Raw genomic sequence first — 21166 nt, 5'->3', positions numbered from 1 at the left:
AAAAATAGAGTTTTTTTTTCTAAACATTATAGGATAAACAAAAAAATTTTACCATCAATACTTACGGAGATATGGATGCATGAAGTTTGCAGAAAATGAGCCGCGTATGGCAACAGCGGCGACTGCCGCTCACCCGGTAAACTTTGATTTACTTGTATTTGAAGGTTTGTTGTTTTTTTCACTATTTTATTTTTTCACATAACTTATGTGGCCTATGAGACCAAAGTAAGGTGCAATGTACATATATACACTCGTTGTATACAACACAATAAGCACACAAACATAATTATCAATATATTGTTTACAAAACTTGTTTACAAAAACAAACAATACAAAACATTGTTTATTGTTATTGTTCTATAATATATATACCAATATACAGTCACTGAACATATTCCTATTAGTTCTGCAGCTTGTGGAACTCTGAAACATGGTGTCATACACAATGGTATTTTATCTTTCTCCCTCATTCTATCTCTTTCAATCTGTCTCTCTCTTTCTATCTGTCTGTCTATCTCTGTCTCACAGGTACACATAAATACAAGTATACATAGTATAAATTACCTAGGATAACCCAAGAAATCCAGACAAAGTGCTATACTCTGCTTGAAGATGTGAGTAAAAGTGATGACGCAGTCTTGTGGCTCTCTGAGACAGAGAGCTAGATGGATAGACAGGGAGCTTGACAGACAGGCAAATAGACAGACAGAAATGTTAGTATACCAGCAAAAACAAAGGGAGGGCGATGTTCATCTCATCTTTTGGCATCAGCTCTACCCTCATTTACCCTCATCAAACGTCAGCACTTATCAGATGTTATCTCCCCTTATCTTGTTACTGTCATGGGTGAACATTTATTATTACATATTATTATTATTACCTATTATTATTATGTATTATTATTATTATGTATTATTATTATTATGTATTATTATTATGTATTATTGTTATCATTACGTATTCTTCTTCTTCCTCCTCCTCCTCCTCCTCTTCCTCCTCCTCCTCCTCCTCCTCCTCCTCCTCCTCTTCTTCCTCCTCCTCCTCCTCTTCTTCTTCCTCCTCCTCCTCCTCCTCCTCTGCCTCCTCCTCCTCTTGCCTCCTCCTCCTCTTGCCTCCTCCTCCTCTGCCTCCTCCTCCTCTGCCTCCTCCTCCTCCTCCATTCTTGGAACAAGTTTGAAGAGCTTGTAGTTCATAATCACTATCATTATCATCACCAATGCTCACATCTGAGTCTGGGATTTTGGAAAATAGGAGTTTCCTCTTTGACTCTGGTACAACTGAACGACGGCCCAGCACCAGAGGTGGAAGGCTGTGGGTTGTCTGGGTTTTCCTCACTATTACCCATATTATGGTCATTAGTTTCGGTCAAAACCTCACCAGAACCTTGAAACTCATCTTCACTGTCACTTCCATCTGTATTAGAACTGTCACTGGGGAACAAAAGTGTCCCAATTCGCCGAGGAGTGAGGAACTTCTTACCGCAGGGCACGTGGAAATTGTGTACTATGATGGCATTCCCACAATGCACCACTGGGTCCCAGATTTTTTTCCTACTGCGCACACCCACCACACAGACCCATTCTCTCACATCTAGGCTTATCAGCCTTTTCCTGCGAGATTTGAGGCCGCTAGAATTTATGCGTACTAGTACGTCAAAAACCCCTACGCGTAAGACGTACTAGTACGACCAAAACCCTCAAAGGGTTAAGCAAAATCAGTAATGAACAGGGAGGTAAGCTCATATTCTAAGCAACTTGCTGAAATGACAAATTTACTGATAGCCATTGTTTGATATATACTTACATCAGCTTTCTCTTGAGCTATTTTAGCCTGCTTCTGTGCAAGTAGAAACTTTGCTCTTTCCACTTTCTCATCCAGAGAATTTTCTGTGGATGTCTCACAAGTACTTGTATTTTCCAATCCTGCAGGAATAAATACATTAGCAATGCTGATAAAACATTAACAATGATGGTAATATGCAAAAACACAAGAATCATGATTCAGGGTTGATTTGATTCTTAAATAAAACTTAAGTCTGATTCCCCTAGGTGGCTAGTAATCATACTTATCACTTTTAAAGTCAAAATGAACACCCTGGAACACATTACAAAGTTATGTCAGGTGATTTCTATTTCTGTGGTTTCTTAGGTTTCATTAAATGCCAATTAAATAGCAACTTGTCAGTAGATATCTTACACCATATACTGTATTCAAAAACTGCATCAACAGGTGCCCATCACCTCTTGATGTATCATCATAATGACCCACCCAGCCAGCCAGCTGGGCCAATACAGGACAGCTCAACATCTCATACTGATAAATTTTTTCAAGTACAGTGGAACCTCAGTTTTCATTTGCCCTAGTTTTCGTTGAATTTAGTTTTCAATGACTTTTTTCATCAAAATATTGTCCCAGTTTTCATTCATCACCTTAGTTTTTATCCACTGTACAAATGTGTCCATCTGCCAGCACCCACACAAAGCATCCCACACACGCATTCTGGGTCAGTCTAGCTTTGTTTCTCATTGAGTGAACATTACCTTGTGCATTCATACAAAACATTTTGTAATAAGCCATTGTTTTTTGCTCTTGTTTATTGAGTGCGACTGCTAAATAAACCACCATGGGGCCAAAGAAAGTTCTGAGTTCCAGCCCTTTGATAAAGAAGGCAAGAAACAATAGAATTCAATGGTGGTAGAGGGTGGTAGTGGTTGTGATGGTGGTAGAGGGTGGTAGTGATGGTGGTAGAGGGTGGCAGTGGTAGAGGGTGGTAGTGATGGTGGTAGAGGGTGGTAGTGATGGTGGTAGAGGGTGGTAGTGGTAGAGGGTGGTAGTGATGGTGGTAGAGGGTGGTAGTGGTAGAGGGTGGTAGTGATGGTGGTAGAGGGTGGTAGTGATGGTGGTAGAGGGTGGTAGTGATGGTGGTAGAGGGTGGTAGTGATGATGGTAGAGGGCAGTAGTGATGGTGGTAGTGATGGTGGTAGAGGGTAATAGTGATGGTGGAAGAAGTTGATAGTGATGGTGGTAGAGGGTGATTAGTGCTCTAAATTTTCTCATTGTCTTCTGTATGTAAAACTATAGTTATTCTGTATAAAATGTATTTTTGTTAATATTTTTGGGTGTCTGGAACGGATTAATCAGATTTACATTAGTATTTCTTATGGGAAATATTGCTTTAGTTTTCGTCAAATTCAGTTTTCGTCAGACTCTCTGGAATGAATTCAAGACGAAAACCGAGGTTCCACTGTACATGAGATAACTTGCAAATACAGTGGAACCTCGAGTTACGAGTGCCCCACCATATGAGTTTTTCAGGATAAGAGCAGTCGTTCGGCCGATTTTTTGTTCCTGGATACAAGCAAAAATTCAGGATGCGAGCTTCCTTGTAGTTCATTGTCGTGATGTATTATGTTGTTTTTACTGCTTAAGACTATAATTGCAACAGATTTAATAGTATTTCTTACCTTAACCCTTTGACTGTCGCAACCCCCAATCCTGAGGTGTCTCCTGGTGTCGCAAAATTTAAAAAAAAAAAAAAATTATTTTTTTCTTATGAAATGATAGAGAATCTTTTCCCGATTGTAATGATACCAAAAAAACGAAATTTGATGGAAAACTGACGGAATTATGCTCTCGCGAAGTTAGCGACCTTGGCGCTGTTTACAAATCGGCGATTTCGCCCACTTTGAGCCCTATTTTCGGCTAATTCCATTGTTCCAGTCGCCCAAACTCGTAGCTATTTCTTTAGAACTTAATTTTTTCTATCGATTGAGTACAAGAAACTGCCCATTTACCGATTTCAACTACCTAATAATGTGGTCAGAAATTTGCAATTTGGCCAATTTCACGAAAACTAAAAAATATGACAATTTCAAAATAAGGTCCAGAATGAACAATGCAGACATTCCAGGCTCTAAAATAACGTTTTCTTTGTTCATCAGTCACGTCTCCAGGCCCCTCTGATATTACTCTTGCTTTCTATTTTGAATTTTTATTCAAACAAAAAATATTAGACTTACTATTATGCAGACTACTGCAATGCTGTAATAACTGTATAAATAACATCAACCCATTCATGACTGCATATTAGAATGGCTAGTTGGACATTTATTGGAAAATGGCATCATTTGTTTACTTTTGAACATTGGCAAAAATCAAACATTTCCCCTACTTTGAGCTCCATTTCTAGGTTCTTTTTATAGTAAAATCAATCAAAAACACCACTATTTCTGTAATATGTTTTCCATTCTATCAAATGAGACCAAGAAAACGAGAATACAACCATAAATACTATACGAAAATAGACCACAAAGTCGGCATTTTAATTAAAAAAAACGGTTGAAGTTTTTTTTTTCTCATTATGCACTGCGTGCTCCAGGATTTTTTTTATATGGTGCACACTGACCACACAGACCCATTCTCTCACATGTGGGCCTACCAGCTTTCTCCTGCTTGATTTGAAGCCGCTAGAATTTATGAGTATATATACGTCAAACACGGCACCTCGTAAAACGTATATATACGGCCGCGACAGTCAAAGGGTTAAATTGTGGGTGCTGGTGTTTGTCAATGATTGTGAAGAGAGTGGAGTTATGCTGTGGCCCTACTGGGCTGAGGTGGATGGTAGAGGTTCTGTTACTGAAGTCGATGGTTGTAATGGAGTGTGCATAAATTCTGTAATGGATTTCTGTTCTAGTTTACCCTGAAGTACATTATACCACTGACAGTAAGGCATCAGTCTAAGTCATTCGGTAAGTCAGTCAAGTCATTCAGTCAGTCAACCAGTTAGTAAGTCATTCAGTTAGTCAAGTCAAGTCAAGTCAAGTCAAGTCAAGTCAAGTCAAGTCAAGTCAAGTCAAGTCAAGTCAAGTCAAGTCAAGTCAAGTCAAGTCAAGTCAAGTCAAGTCAAGTCAAGTCAAGTCAAGTCAAGTCAAGTCAAGTCAAGTCAAGTCAAGTCAAGTCAAGTCAAGTCAAGTCAAGTCAAGTCAAGTCAAGTCAAGTCAAGTCAAGTCAAGTCAAGTCAAGTCAAGTCAAGTCAAGTCAAGTCAAGTCAAGTCAAGTCAAAAGTCAAGTCAAAGTCAAAGTCAAGTCAAGTCAGTCAAAGTCAGTCAGTCAGTCAAGTCAGTCAGTCAAGTCAGTCAGTCAAGTCAGTCAGTCAAGTCAGTCAGTCAAGTCAATCAGTCAAGTCAATCAGTCAAGTCAGTAAGTCATTCAGTAAATCAGCAACACTGGTATTGGTGTGGATAAACGAAAAACAGATAGTCGGAGATAACATCTCTCAAGTGATCATATGTGAAAAGGCTAGGAAGTTGCATGACGATTTAATTAGAAAAATGCCTGCAGCTAGTGGTGATGCGAGTGAATTTAAGGTCAGCAAAGGTTGGTTTGAGAGATTTAAGAATCGTAGTGGCATACATAATGTGATAAGGCATGGTGAGGCTGCCAGTTCAGACCAAAAAGCAGCTGAAAAACATGTGCAGGAATTGTTGTGCGACAGGTCCAGTGACTCTCAAGCTGGTTCTAGTGGCATTAAAAGAAGGGAAGTAACCTCGGAAAAGGACTTGATACCTCAAGTCCTAATGAAAGGGGATTCCCCTTCTAAACACTAACACCATCCACACTCTCCCCTCCTTTCATCCCATCAATCATCACCAGATCTTCAATAAACGTAAGTGTCATGTAATTGTACATGTCTTCTTCAGTTTGTATGTATTAAAATTAATATTTCATGTGGTAAAAATTTTTGTTTTCAATACTTTTGGGTGTCTTGCACGGATTAATTTGATTTCCATTATTTCTTATGGGGAAAATTAACTCGACTAATGATAATTTCGATTAACGATGAGCTCTCAGGAACGGATTAATATCGTTGGTCGAGGGTCCACTGTACTTAAAAAAAAAACTAAGGATTTATTATTTTCATTTTTTCATACTGTACTTATATTCAGCTTTGGGTGATCTATAATCCTAAAATGTTTATTAAACAAAATACCCACAGAAGCGCTGTCATAACTCCTACCTGTGTACCATTTAACTCTTTCAGGGTCCAGAGGCCAAATTTCAAAGTGCGCACCAGGGTCCAAGAATTGTCAAAAAAAATTTTTTTTATTTTTTCTTATGAAATGGTAGAGAATCTTTTTCTTACCTTTACCTTCGATATACCTTTGAAGAATTTCGAGAGTATATCTACTCTCTGAGCCCGGCCATGGGCCAGGCTCGTCTGGTGCTTGCCTGATCAACCAGGCTGTTGCTGCTGGAGGCCCACTGCCCCACATATCCATCACAGCCTGGTTGATCTGGCACCTGGTGAAGATACTTGTCTAGTTTCCTCTTGAAGGCTTCAACACTTGTTCCAGCAGTGTTTCTGACATCTTCTGGTAAGATGTTGAAAAGTCTGGGACCCCGGATGTTGATACAGTGTTCCCTTATTGTCCCCACGGCACCCCTGCTCCTCTCTGGGTTTATTTTACACTTCCTCCCATATCTCTCACTCCAGTATGTTGTTATGGCAGTGTGCAGATTTGGGACCAAGCCCTTGAGTACCTTCCAGGTATATATTATCATGTACCTCTCTCTCCGTCGCTCCAATGAGTGCATGTTCAAGACTTGCAGGCGTTCCCAGTAGTTTAGGTGCTTTACTGGTTCAATGTGAGTTGTAAACGATCTCTATTTGTTCCAGCTCCGATATTTCTCCAGCCCTGAACGGGGCCGTCAGCACTGAGCAATATTCTAAGTGAGGGAGCACTAGCGATTTGAAGAGTGTCACCATCGGCATTATTTCCCTTGTTTTGAAAGTTCTCAATACCCACCCAGTCATTTTCCTGGCTGTCATGATCTTTGACTTGTTATGGTCTTTAACCCTTTCAGGGTCCAAGGCCCAAATCTGGAGTCACGCACCAGTGTCCAAGAATTTTCAAAAAAAAAATTTGTTATTTTTTCTTATGAAATCGTAGAGAATCTTTTTGTGAAGGTAATAAAACAAAAAGTACGAAATTTGGTGGAAAATTGACGAAATTATGCTCTCGCGAATTTTGATGTGTCAGCGATATTTACGAATTGGCGATTTTGCCGACTTTGACTCCCATTTTAGGCCAATTACATTATTCCAATCAACCAAATTCTTAGCTATTTCACTAGTATTACTTCTATTCTATCGATTGAGCACAAGAAATCGCCAAGTCAACTGTTTCAACTACAAAATAAAGTGATCGGAAATTGTTAATTTGGCCAATTTAACACAAAGTTCAAAATATTCCAATTTCTTTAGAAATTGGAATATTTTGGGTCCAGAATAAACAATGTAGGCATTCCTGGCACTAAACTAACATTTCCTCTGTTCATTAGTTATGTTTTGAGGCTTTACAAATAAATTCCATTTTGATTTTTTATTCACATAATGAATTTTTATTCACACCAAAAAATAGAAGATTTACTGTTATGCAATACTGTAATAATTGTATAAATATCATCACCATATATGTGAATGTATATTAGACCCACCAGCTGACGTGTATTAGATGTGTGAGGTCGTTTGTTTACTCTTGAATATCGGCAAAAATTTAACATTTCCGCTACTTTGAGCTCAGTTTCAAGCCATTTCCAGTGCTAAAACCAATCAAAATCATCTCTATTTCTGTAATATGTCTTCCATTCTATCAAATGAGACCAAGAAATCGCAAATACAGTGGACCCCCGCTTAACGAACTTTTTTCATTCCAGTAGTATGTTCAGGTGCCAGTACTGACCGAATTTTTCCCCATAAGGAATATTGTGAAGTAGATTAGTCCATTTCAGACCCCCAAACATACACGTACAAACGCACTTACATAAATACACTTACATAATTGGTCGCATTTGGAGGTGATCGTTAAGCGGGGGTCCACTGTACAACTATAAAAAACATACGAAAAAACACTGCAAAGTTGCTGTTTTAATCGAAAAATCATGATTTCAGTTTTTTTCTCTCATTATACACAGTGTGCTGCAGGATCTGTTTTATGTGGTGCACACATACCACATAGATGTATTCTCTCATATCTAGGCCCAAATGTACCACTCACAGTTTATCAGAGTGAGCTGAGCTCATGGCGTAGATCTACGGTTTGGACACTCACCGTAAAGCCGTAGATCTACGGGACGGACCCTGAAAGGGTTAAAAGAAAGGTCCGCTGACATAATTATTCCTAGGTCTTTTACATGTTCCTTACGTTCTATTTGGTGACCCAATGAGTTTTGTATATAGTGCTCCTTTTGAGTTCTTCATTCTTTCCATACCTAAGCAGCTGGAGCTTACTACCATTGAACGTCATGTTGTTTTCCACTGCCCACTGGAAAACCCTGTTTATGTCTTCCTGTACTTTTTCAGTGTCCTCTAACGTACTGACTTTCACGCTTATTTTAGTGTCATCTGCAAATGATGATACAAAAGTGTGCTGGGTGTTTTTGTCTATGTCTGCTATGAGGATTAGGACCAGCAGAGGTGCCAGGACAGTGCCTTGGGGCACTGAGCTTTTAACCTCACTGATGCTGGATCTTGCCGTTCACTACTACTTGTGTCCTGTGTGTTAGGAAACCAAAAATCCATGTGCCTACCTTCCCCGTAATGCCCATGGCCTTCATTTTATGCGCTATCGCTCCATGATTGCACTTGTCAAATGCCTTTGCAAAATCTGTGTAAATCACATCTGCGTTTTGGTTGTCTTCCAGTGCCTCCGTAATTCTGTCATAATGGTTCAGCAGCTGTGACAGACATGATCGTCCTGCTCTAAAACCATGCTGGTTTTTTTTTTTTCTGAAGGTAATAAAACAAAAAGTACGAAATTTGATGGAATTATTATTATTATTATAATCAAGGGGGAAGCGCTAAACCCGGAGGATTATACAGCGCCTGGAGGGGGATGTGGAAGGCATTCAGGCTTAATTCAGGGAACTGGAGCACAGATCCAATTCCCTAAATCAAGAGCCCCTCACCAACATCAAGGAACCTTCCTTGAGGGGAAATTTGATGGAAAATTGACGAAATTATGCTCTCACGAATTTTGATGTGTCAGTGATTTTGCCGACTTTGACTCCTATTTTAGGCCAAATACATTATTCCAGTCGACCAAATTCTTAACTATTGTAGACAGCCTGTACTGTCTGCACAGACAGTACATGCTGTCTGCCAGCTTAGTTCATATTTCGCACCACTAAGGTGCTGCCCTCTGGGCCTGTCCAAGTCTGTGGGAAGCTGGTCCCACATTCTCTCACTCACACAGCGGCCAAGCAGCAAGATAAAAGCCCTACTAGTTCTCCCTCTCGTGGGATGGCCTCCCAGGCCATGGGCACAACACACAAGCCTGTGTACCCACTGACGACATTTCCAAATAAATAAAGAAGTCTCGGGACGACGTCTATAATTCACACCCCGCTTTCAGCCTACCAATTAATTGTGTTTCACATTGGTAGCAGCGGTGGTTACAGCAGCTGTGTTTGTCCGGAGAGAGGAAGGAAGGAATGAAGTCTTCACTTCATCATCCCATGCAAGAAGCATCCGTCTCACATCAAGTTATCCTGATGTCGTGTCTGCACATTTGAGCATCCAGACACAGATACAAGCAGAATCTAGCCGGAATTTGCCGAATTTCTTCGAGAACTGTAAGTGGTGTCTCAGTGACCCCACGCTGTGCAGCGTCCCACGCTGTTTCTCAAGTCACGTGTTCAGCGTCACTTGTAAGTTCTGCTGTTGTTGTTCAGCTCAGCACAGCTATTTCAGCAAGCAAGAGGTGAGTTTTGTTGTGATTTCTGCATCCAGTGTGAGTTTCTCCACGTGTTTGTGGGAGAGGAGGAAGTGGCCAGATGCTCCCTTGCCATACACTCATCCACGCTCCTCGCCACCACACTACCATACACCACCACACCATCACTCCCTCTGCTGTGTTTTCTGCCGTTTTTCGTGTGAATTCATTGCCAGAGCTGTGTATCTGAGTGCCCGAGGCCACTCGAAGCTACGTGGATCAGCATGCCACGTAGATCATCAAGCCACGTGGATCAGCAAGCCACGTAGATCAGCAAGCCACGTAGATCAGCAAGCCACGTGGATCAGCAAGCCATGTGGATCAGCAAGCCATGTGGATCAGCAAGCCATGTGGATCAGCAAGCCATGTAGATCAGCATGCCACGTAGATCACGCCACGTGGATCCTGATGCCACGCGAGGTGTGGACGATGTCACATGGATCTACAAGCCACGTGAGTTACCAAGCCAGATGTCCCAGGCCTCATGCGGTGGTCTGCTGCCCGCATCACATTGACATCACCAATGCTGCTGCCCGACTTCACGTCACCCACGATGCTGCCCGACTTCACGTCACCCACGATGCTGCCCGACTTCACGTCACCCACGATGCTGCCCGACTTCACGTCACCCACGATGCTGCCCGACTTCATGACGTCACCTCGATATGTCTGCTGACGTCACGCCTGACATCACACATGTCACATTGAGTGTTTCTAGTAAATATTTCAGTATTGTCGAGAAGATTGAGAGAAGATATATGTCGTGTGTTAATTAGTTCCTCTCAGTCAGTGTTCTCACATGTTAGTGTATGGCTTAGTGTCAATTTTGTGCTCAGAAAAGCATCATTTGCTAGTTAAGCCATGTTGTACCGCATGTACTGCGGGTGTGTTTAAAGTTTTCTGTGTGTTCAGTGTGAGACCCTGTGTAGCACCACTCTGTTAAGTCACCCGGTGTGACCAGCGTGTTTGACAGCTGATATCAGTCAGCTCTGAGCATTTGAGCCCCTTTGCACAGAAAGCTCTTATGCTCGTTGCTCATAGATGTTCTGCAGAATCGTACCTGCTACGATTCCCATCGAGATTTGTTTCACTTCACCTCCAGACCTTCAGAGTGCAGTTATATGTAGAGAAACAAGTCTGGGGACGCTTAGACTAACCTCTGCTATAACTCCAACTGCCGAGAGAATGACACTCGTCAAGCCGCAGTTAGCCCTGTCGGCAGGCGCTGTGTCAGCCTCGTGTCACAAGCTTCAGTGAGCAGCCTGCACAAAGAAGATGTCACTTTGACTGCTAGCTCGCTCACTGCAGTCTGGTGTATGATGTTACGACTCCCAGCCGCTCCACGCTCGCCGCCAGTGACAGCCCAGCGACAGTACCAGTCGAGAAGTGTCCTCCTGAGTCGCTTGCCAGAAGTCCTGCCCAGTTGCAGAGTTTTGTCGACGCCTCACTCGAGGGCACCAGCATGTCGTGCCCCAGGTCGAGTGAAAACCTGCAGCGACTCCTACGATGACTGCTTCACCGTTCCAGAGGAGACCGTAACCTGTTACGTCACAGCTCAGCCGCAGCAATGTCTCCTGTGTTGCAGTATCTGTCCAGACGCAGGAAGGCGTGCAGTGATGCCCTTCGACGCTCACTGCCTATGACCACGATGTTTAGCACACCCCACATGTTTTTTTCTTCCCTCCCTGTAGGAAGTTTTTTTCCATGTCCATATGTATATATATGTTTTTTATTTTGTGTTCTGTGCCCTGTTCCTATGAGAGACAGATTTTTTTTGTTTACCGCCAGACATGGTTGGGACGACCACATGGCAGGTGGCCGAGCATATGTAGACAGCCTGTACTGTCTGCACAGACAGTACATGCTGTCTGCCAGCTTAGTTCATATTTCGCGCCACTAAGGTACTGCCCTCTGGGCCTGTCCAAGTCTGTGGGAAGCTGGTCCCACACTCATTCACACAGCAGCCAAGCAGCAAGACAGAAGGGGTACTAGTTCCCTCTTGTAGGATGGCCCTGCCTGGGCCATGGGCACAATACACAAGCCTGTGTACCCACCCACTACGACATTACAAATAGAGTAAGAAGCCTCTGAAGACGTCTATAATTCACACATCCGCGTGCAGCATCACCAAATAATCTACATTAAACACTATTTCACTATTATTACTTCTATCCTATCGATTGAGCACAATAAATCACCCAGTCAACTGTTTCAACTACAAAATAAAGTGATAGGAAATGGTAATTTGGCCAATTTAACACAAAGTTCAAAATATTCTAATTTCAAAATAGGGTCCAGAATAATCAATGCAGACATTCCTGGCACTAAACTAACATTTCCTCTGTTCATTAGTTACGTTTTGAGGCTTTACAAATGAATTCCATTTTGATTTTTTATTCACATAATGAATTTTTATTCAAACCAAAAAATAGAAGATTTACTATTATGCAATATTGTAATAATTGTATAAATATCATCTCCACATTTGTGAATGCATATTAGACCCACCAGCTGGCGTGTATTAGACATGTGAGGTCGTTTGTTTACTCTTGGACATTGACAAAAATTTAACAATTCTGCTACTTTGAGCTCAGTTTCAAGCCATTTCCAGTGCTAAAACCAATCAAAATCATCTCTCTTTCTGTAATATATCTTTCATTCTATCAAATGAGACCAAGAAATCGCAAATACAACTAGTATATAAAAAACATACGAAAAAACACTGCAAAGTCGCTAATTAATGGAAAATCACGGTCTCAGTTTTTCTCTCATTATACACTGTGCTGCAGGATTTGTTTTATGTGGTGCACACATACCACAAAGATGTATCTCTCATAACTAGGCCCAAATTTACCACTCACAGCTTATCCGAGTGAGCTGAGCTCATGGCGTAGATCTATAGTTTGGACCCTGAACGTGAAGCCGTAGATCTACGGCACGGACCCTGAAGGGGTTAAGAGTTAATTTTTTATTTAAACTGTTACACATACCTGTTGCACCTGTGTCATCAGGCAGCAGAGCATTTTCTTCATTTTTATTAGCTGAGCCACTCTCAACTAAGTCTTCATTTTTACTTGCTGATGGTAGCTCTAATTCTTCTGTGGAATTGTTTACAGAATTTTGAAGATTTTCATCATTTGTTTCCACTTCATTTTGCTCCTCTTGTTGGTCACTCTTAGTGTTAGGTTGAAAAGTTTCACAGGCTGTGGTAACCTGCTCACCGACATCCACACTGACAGAATCAGTCTGAAAATGTACAGTACTGTACTTTAAAAATCACTTGGCATTTATTTTAAAACATGCATCTTTTAATGCATGTCAATACAGAACCTACTGTACTTAAAAAAAAAAAAAAAAAGACTTCTGTCTACCTTGGCATTAGTTTTTTTTTCTTTACTGTAATTCTTTATGTATACTTGCCACATCCTACTACACACACATTCTTTCTGACTACTGCCTATATCTAAAATATCTTGATAGAATTTCAAGTTTTGGTAAAAATTATAAAATAAACATCCTCCTATTAGACACAGAATTAAGAAAAGATCAGATTTCTTCTGAATATTAGACAAGAGAATCTGCCACATGCACAGATTACCCAAATGAATCCTGCCATTGTCTCTACTACACTATTTTAACCTAATCATAAATTTATTGCCCAAAAGGCCCTGGCACGATAGTGGCTTTCTTTGTACGTGTACTTAACTAATCAAAATTGTAAATACACACTGTGGATGTTGTGCAAATGATAAGAAAGAGATGATTGTGGATGTTATGAATGAGAAGAAACTGGATGTCCTGGCTTTAAGTGAAACAAAGCTGAAGGGGGTGGGAGAGTTTCAATGGACAGGAATAAATGGGTTTAGGTCAGGGGTTTCAAATAGAGTTAGAGCTAACCATACCCCCGGCCGGGATTGAACCCGCGGTCATAGAGTCTCAAAACTCCAGCCCGTCGCGTTAGCCACTAGACCAGCTAGCCACAATAAGATTCATCCAACTAGGTATATTTCTACACCATAGGAAGGTTAGCACAGGCACCACTGTGACCACAAATGCAAGTTTTTACAGACGAATCTCCAGCTAGCGTGGCCGTGACGAACTCTAGCTCAAGTCCCTTCACTAGGAAGGTTAGCCTGTGCTAACCTTCCTATGGTGTAGAAATATACCTAGTTGGATGAATCTTATTGTGGCTAGCTGGTCTAGTGGCTAACGCGACGGGCTGGAGTTTTGAGACTCTATGACCGCGGGTTCAATCCCGGCCGGGGGTATGGTCTGTTTGCAATCGTGTCATTATGATTTCTTGAGTCAGAGTTAGAGCTAAAGAAGGAGTAGCAATAATGTTGAAGGATAAGCTATGGCAGGAAAAGAGGGACTACAAATGTATAAATTCAAGGATTATGTGGAGTAAAATAAAGATTGGATGTGAAAAGTGGGTTATAGTAAGCGTGTATGCACCTGGAGAAGAGAGAAGTGTAGAGGAGAGAGAGAGAGATTCTGGGAAATGTTGAGTGAATGCGTGGGGAGTTTTGAATCAAGTGTGAGAGTAATGGTGGTTGGGGATTTCAATGCTAAAGTGGGTAAAAATGTTATGGAGGGAGTAGTAGGTAAATTTGGGATGCCAGGGGTAAATGTAAATGGGGAGCCTTTAATTGAGCTATGTGTAGAAAGAAATTTGGTAATAAGTAAAATATAATAACTTCAAGAGTGTATCAGTCTGTAGTGGAAGGAAGGCGGGGTAGGGGTCGGCCTAGGAAAGGTTGGAGGGAGGGGGTAAAGGAGGTTTTGTGTGCGAGGGGCTTGGACTTCCAGCTGGCATGCGTGAGCGTGTTTGATAGGAGTGAATGGAGACAAATGGTTTTTAATACTTGACGTGCTGTTGGAGTGTGAGCAAAGTAACATTTATGAAGGGGTTCAGGGAAACCGGCAGGCCGGACTTGAGTCCTGGAGATGGGAAGTACAGTGCCTGCACTCTGAAGGAGGGGTGTTAATGTTGCAGTTTAAAAACTGTAGTGTAAAGCACCCTTCTGGCAAGACAGTGATGGAGTGAATGATGGTGAAAGTTTTTCTTTTTCGGGCCACCCTGCCTTGGTGGGAATCGGCCAGTGTGATAATAAATAATAAAAAAATATTTTATGAAAAAGAGGATAAATATACAAGGTATGATGTAGCACGTAATGAAAGTAGTTTGTTAGATTATGTATTGGTGGATAAAAGGTTGATGGGTAGGCTCTAGGATGTACATGTTTATAGAGGGGCAACTGATATATTGGATCATTATTTAGTTGTAGCTACAGTTAGAGTAAGAGGTAGATGGGAAAAGAGGAAGAGGGGTGGGATTAAATTATGGGGAATCAAATTCAAAATGGGAACTGACACAGTTACTTTTTGCTGATGATACTGTGCTTATGGGAGATTCTAAAGAAAAATTGCAAAGGTTAGTGGATGAGTTTGAGAATGTGTGTAAAGGTAGAAAGTTGAAAGAGAACATAGAAAAGAGTAAGGTGATGAGGGTATCAAATGATTTAGATAAAGAAAAATTGGATATCAAATTGGGGAGGAGAAGTATGGAAGAAGTGAATGTTTTCAGATACAGTGGACCCCCGGTTAACGATATTTTTTCACTCCAGAAGTATGTTCAGGTGCCAGTACTGACTGAATTTGTTCCCATAAGGAATATTGTGAAGTGGATTAGGCCATTTCAGACCCCCAAACATACACGTACAAATGCACTTACATAAATACACTTACATAATTGGTCGCATTCGGAGGTAATCGTTATGCGGGGGTCCACTGTACTTGGGAGTTGACGTGTCGGCGGATGGGTTTATGAAGGATGAGGTTAATCATAGAATTGATGAGGGAAAAAAGGTGAGTGGTGCGTTGAGGTATATGTGGAGTCAAAAAACGTTATCTATGGAGGCAAAGAAGGGAATGTATGAAAGTATAGTAGTACCAACACTCTTATATGGATGTGAAGCTTGGGTGGTAAATGCAGCAGCGAGGAGACGGTTGGAGGCAGTGGAGATGTCCTGTCTAAGGGCAATGTGTGGTATAAATATTATGCAGAAAATTCGGAGTGTGGAAATTAGGAGAAGGTGTGGAGTTAATAAAAGCATTAGTCAGAGGGCAGAAGAAAGGTTGTTGAGGTGGTTTGGTCATTTAGAGAGAATGGATCAAAGTAGAATGACATGGAAAGCATATAAATCTACAGGGGAAGGAAGGAGGGGTAGGGGTCGTCCTTGAAAGGGTTGGAAAGAGGGGGTAAAGGAGGTTTTGTGGGCAAGGGGCTTGGACTTCCAGCAAGCGTGCATGAGCGTTAGATAGGAGTGAATGGAGACGAATGATACTTGGGACCTGACGATCTGTTGGAGTGTGAGCAGGGTAATATTTAGTGAAGAGATTCAGGGAAACCGGTTATTTTCATATAGTCGGACTTGAGTCCTGGAAATGGGAAGTACAATGCCTGCACTTTAAAGGAGGGGTTTGGGATATTGGCAGTTTGGAGGGATATGTTGTGTATCTTTATACGTATATGCTTCTAAGCTGTTGTATTCTGAGCACCTCTGCAAAAGCAGTGATAATGTGCGAGTGTGGTGAAAGTGTTGAATGATGATGAAAGTATTTTCTTTTTGGGGATTTTTTCTTTTTTGGGTCACCCTGCCTCGGTGGGAGACGGCCGACTTGTTGAAAAAAAAAAAAAACACACTGTAACCTTGCAAAGAAATAAAATCTTTATTTTTTATCTTTAATGCAACTTTATTGTAATGCTGCACAGATTTACTGTCAGCTAAAAGCTCTCTCACTAAACTCATGGTCTATATTTCTAAGTTTAAATTTTTTTGCAATATTCTGCAACATTTCTGCAAACCTGTAGTCTATATGTTCTTGATATTTTTTTTTTAACACATTGGCCATTTCCAACCAAGGCAGGGTGACCCAAAAAGAAGAAAAACCCAAAAAGAAAGAAAAAACTTTTATCATCATTCAACACTTTCACCATCACTCATACATAATCACTGTCTTAGTAGAGGTGCTCAGCTACGACAGTTTAGATATCCCTCCAAACTGCTAATATCCCAAACATGTCCTTCATATTTTATTACATTTTTATTTTATTCTTGATATTTCATTTGTGCCAATTCATCAGCTCTCTCACTCCTTGTGCTGTTAACATGGTATCCATACAAACTGCACTAATATTTTATTATTTTCCAACATTTTCAGATTTTTTAGACTACTTCCTTGGCAATACTGTCGGTAATATTTCTGGAATACAAGTCCTCCATCACAAATCCAGCATCACTGGGACCTGTAGTGTGCTGGATTACTGAGTTTGCCAGATTACAGAGTGGTTAGGTTAGAATACACTTTATAAAATTAACCAACTTGACTTACACGAAGCTCATTGAACATCGTCAAAAATCGAACATTTCCACTACTTTGAGCTCAGTTTCAAGGTACTTTTTTCGTGAAACCAATCAAAATCATATCTATTTCTGTAATATATCTTCCATTCTATCAAATGAGATAAAAAAAACGAGAATACAACCATAAAAACCATACGAAAATATACAGCAAACAGGCAGTTAATGGCTGAGAAGTGAACTCCCTTATTTATTGTCCTTTTTTTTATTTTTGGTGTATGTTAACAAGCATCTTTCCATCATACATTGCCCAAGTTTCAGTAAGATAGCCCAACAAATAACCGAGAAAAAAAATATTTACCAAAAATCATATATGGCAAGCCGAAGACAGGTACTGGAAATAAGTCACTTTGGCTTTTTTGGGTTATCCTAGGTTCTCTATACATATGCTGCTATATATGATAAACTATGTAACTGTATTTGTTTATACCTGAATAAACTTACTTACTTCTATTCTGTCGACTGAGTGCAAGAAACCACCCATTCACCTATTTCAACTACCCATTCAAGTGGTCAGAAATTGGCAATTTGGCCAATTTCACACAAATTTCAACAGATGCCAATTTCAAAATAGGGTCCAGAATAAACAATGCAGACATTCCTGGCACTAAAATAATATTTTCTCTGTTTATTAGTCATGGTCCCAGGCCCCTCTTATATTACTCTTGCTTACCATTTGGAATTTTTATTCACACACAAAACAGAAGATTTACTGTTATGCAGACTACTGAATTACTGTAATAATTCTATAAATAATGTCAACCCATTCTTGACTGCGTATTGTAATTTGGACTGGCAGGCACATACGTATTAGACGGTGACATCATTCGTTTACTCTTGAACATCGCTAAAGAATCAAACATATCCGCTACTTTGAGTGCAATTTCAAGGTACTTTTAGTCGTGAAAGCAATCAAAATCATATTTATTTCTGTAATATATCTTCCATTCTATCAAATGACACCAAAACAAATGAGAATACAACCATAAAAACCATACGAAAATATGCCGCTAATGGCTGAGAAGTGAACTCCGTTATTTATGGTCTTATTTCTTTCATTTTTGGTGTACATTAAGAAGCATCTTTCCATCATACATTGCCCAAGTTTCATTAAGATAGCCCAACAAACAACTGCGAGAAAAAAATAATAATTATAATAATAATATCTTTATTTACTACACGTACATGTACATGGTAATCAGACCTAGCTGACATCAGTGACATAGTACTATATAGAAAGCCCCTTGTTATGCTAAGCATTTCAGGCAAATTAGGTCAGTGCCCCAGGATGCGACCCACACCAGTCTACTAACACCCAGGTACCCATTTACTGATGGGTGAACATAGACAACAGGTGTAAAGAAACATGCTCAATGCTACTACCCTGGCTGGGAATCGTATATTTACCAAAAATCATATACATGTATGGCTAGCCCAAGCCAGGTACTAGAAATAAGCCACTGACTTTTTTGGGTTATCCTAGGTTCTCTACACATATGCTGCTATGTGTGGTAATCTATGTAGAGAAAATAGCTTTGTTTCAGTTTTATGGTGCAGTATGAGTGTATATCACAGTTAGCCCTGTGCTATACATTTTCTCCTATATAAGCCCCCAAGACAAGGATATTATTATTATTATAATCAAAAAAGAAGCGCTAAGCCACAAGGGCTATACAGCGCTGCAGGGTAGGGAAGGAAGCGAGGGTATTGGATGGCAGAAGGGAGGAGGGATGATCAGTAGGTTACAGAAAACAGCAGGGCAGGGGATAGTACGGGGGAAGGGGGTAGCAAGTGATTGAAGTAGAAAGGGCTGAAGGTATCAGAATTTGTGAAGTAAGTCAGTTGTTGTCAAAAAGTCAATGAGAGAGTCTGGATGAAAGGTGGGTCCATCAGCGAGAAGGGAAGGTAAAGATAGAGCAGCAGAGCGAAGACGACGACAGAGGTAAATTCTGCGTGCTCATTGATAAAGTGGGCAGTCCAACAGAATGTGGCTGACTGATAATGGAACTTGGTAATTCTCACAGAGAGGAGCAGGGCGCCTCTCCATGAGATATCCATGAGTAAGAGGAGTATGGCCAATGCGAAGACGGGAGAGAGTAGTCTCCCAACCTCGACACTGGTGATAAGAAGACGGCCAGTAACCTATACTCGGTTTAATAGATTGAAGTTTGTTGCCGAGCATAGTAGACCAACGTTGTTGCCAACGGGTGTGAAGTTGGGAAGATATTGCAGCAAAATAGTCCGTAAATGGAATACCTCTACATGAAACTGGTAGGTCATGTACTGCTGACCGCGCAGCAGTGTCTGCCTGTTCATTGCCCTGTACGTCAACATGACCAGGGACCAAACAAAAAACAATATCTTTATGCTTGGTAAAGATGCGGCGTAGCCAAAGTTGGATACGGAGGACTAAGGGGTGAGGTGTATCAAATTTCTGTATAGCCTGTAAAGCACTAAGGGAGTCTGAGACAACCACAAATGATGACACAGGCATAGATGCAATACGGATAAGTGCTGTAAGGATGGCATAAATTCAGCAGTAAAAATACTAGCCGAAGATAGTAAATGCCCTTGTACGACGCTGTCCGGAAACACTGCTGCGAATCCTACGCCGTCAGAAGACTTAGAGCCATCTGTGTACACAGCAATGGCATGAGAATGAGAGTGAAAGTGGTCAAGAAAATAAGAGCGGGAAGCGACCGTAGACAGTTGGGCTTTCGAGCAAGGGAGAGAGAAAGAACAGACACGAACAGCTGGAACTTCCCAGGGGGGTAGGGAAAAGTGAGATGCTACATGTACATGGAAAGGTGGTAATTGAAGAGAAGACAAGAGCGAATGAAGGCGAAGAGAGAAGGGACGGAGTAAACAGGGGCGGCGAACAAATAAAGAATGTCTACTAATATCAGTGACCATTCTATAAATGGAAGGATTGCGGAGATCATGAGAGCGTACATAGTAGCGAAGGCAATGGGCATCACGGCGATCGGATAAGGATGGAACGTTCGCTTCTGCATAGAGGCTCTCGACAGGGGAAGAGCGAAAAGCACCAAGGCATAAACGTAATCCTTGGTGATGAATGGGGTTAAGGCTAGAGAGAGTAGCAGGAGATGCCGCTGAATAGATCTGGTCACCATAATCAAGTTTCAATAAGATAAGGGTGGAATGTAGGCGAAGGAGGGTTCGACGATCAGCTCCCCATGAAAGATGAGCAAGGGTTTTAAGGAGGTTCAGCCGGCTGTGGCAAGTTGCCTTCAGAGAGGTAATGTGAGGTTTCCAGGATAACCTACGATCAAAGAGGAGGCCCAGAAACTTGACTGTATCACGCTCAGGGATACGGGAGCCATAGAGGTACAAAGGATGATCGGAGATGACAGAGCGTCTAGTGAAAGTAATTTGGTGGGTTTTAGTGCTGGAAAATTTAAACCCACGTGTGGTGGCCCAATTGGAAACACGGTTGACTGCATGCTGGAGAGAAACTGTAATAAGGTGACAGTCAGCGCCTGCACAGGCAATAGCGAAGTCATCAACATAGAGTGATGACCAAATATTTGATGGAAGACTAGAGGCCAAATCATTAATAGCAAGGAGAAAAAGTGTTGTGCTCAGAACACATCCCTGGGGGACACCTTCAGCTTGGACAAAGTCTGGGGAGAGCACATTATTAACCTGAACACGGAAATGCCTGTCAGTTAAAAGGTTCTTAAGGAAGGATGGTAGATTGCCTCGAAGGCCTAAGGAGTGGGCTTGGGCTAAAATATTATACCTCCAAGTTGTGTCATATGCCTTCTCAAGGTCAAAAAATATGGCAATAACTGAGTGGTTATTCGCAAAGGCATTACGAACATACGTATCCAAGCGTAGTAAGGGGTCTATGGTAGAACGTCCCTTACGAAAGCCATATTGACGAGTGGAGAGACTGTTGTGTGTCTCTAAATACCACACTAAACGTCCATTTACTAGGCATTC

General features: G+C 41.2%; 1 protein-coding gene across 2 annotated transcripts in view; it reads right to left on the bottom strand.

Moving 5' to 3' along the window:
- Positions 1–21166, bottom strand: part of LOC128698758 (UBX domain-containing protein 4-like) — a 59646-nt gene that overhangs the window by 26936 nt on the left and 11544 nt on the right. For both annotated transcript variants that reach the window (XM_070084897.1, XM_070084898.1), the window contains exons 5-6: positions 12767–13022; positions 1804–1922 (exon numbers count right to left, since the gene is read on the bottom strand). In XM_070084897.1, the coding sequence (XP_069940998.1) occupies positions 1804–1922; positions 12767–13022 (375 nt within the window). The remainder of the gene's footprint in view (positions 1–1803; positions 1923–12766; positions 13023–21166) is intronic.

The sequence above is a fragment of the Cherax quadricarinatus genome, chromosome 14 (assembly GCF_038502225.1).
Source record: "Cherax quadricarinatus isolate ZL_2023a chromosome 14, ASM3850222v1, whole genome shotgun sequence".
Taxonomy (NCBI): Eukaryota; Metazoa; Arthropoda; class Malacostraca; order Decapoda; family Parastacidae; genus Cherax; species Cherax quadricarinatus.
The sequence above is the reverse complement of the archived record's forward strand: the minus strand, read 5'-3'. Positions and strand labels throughout refer to the sequence as shown.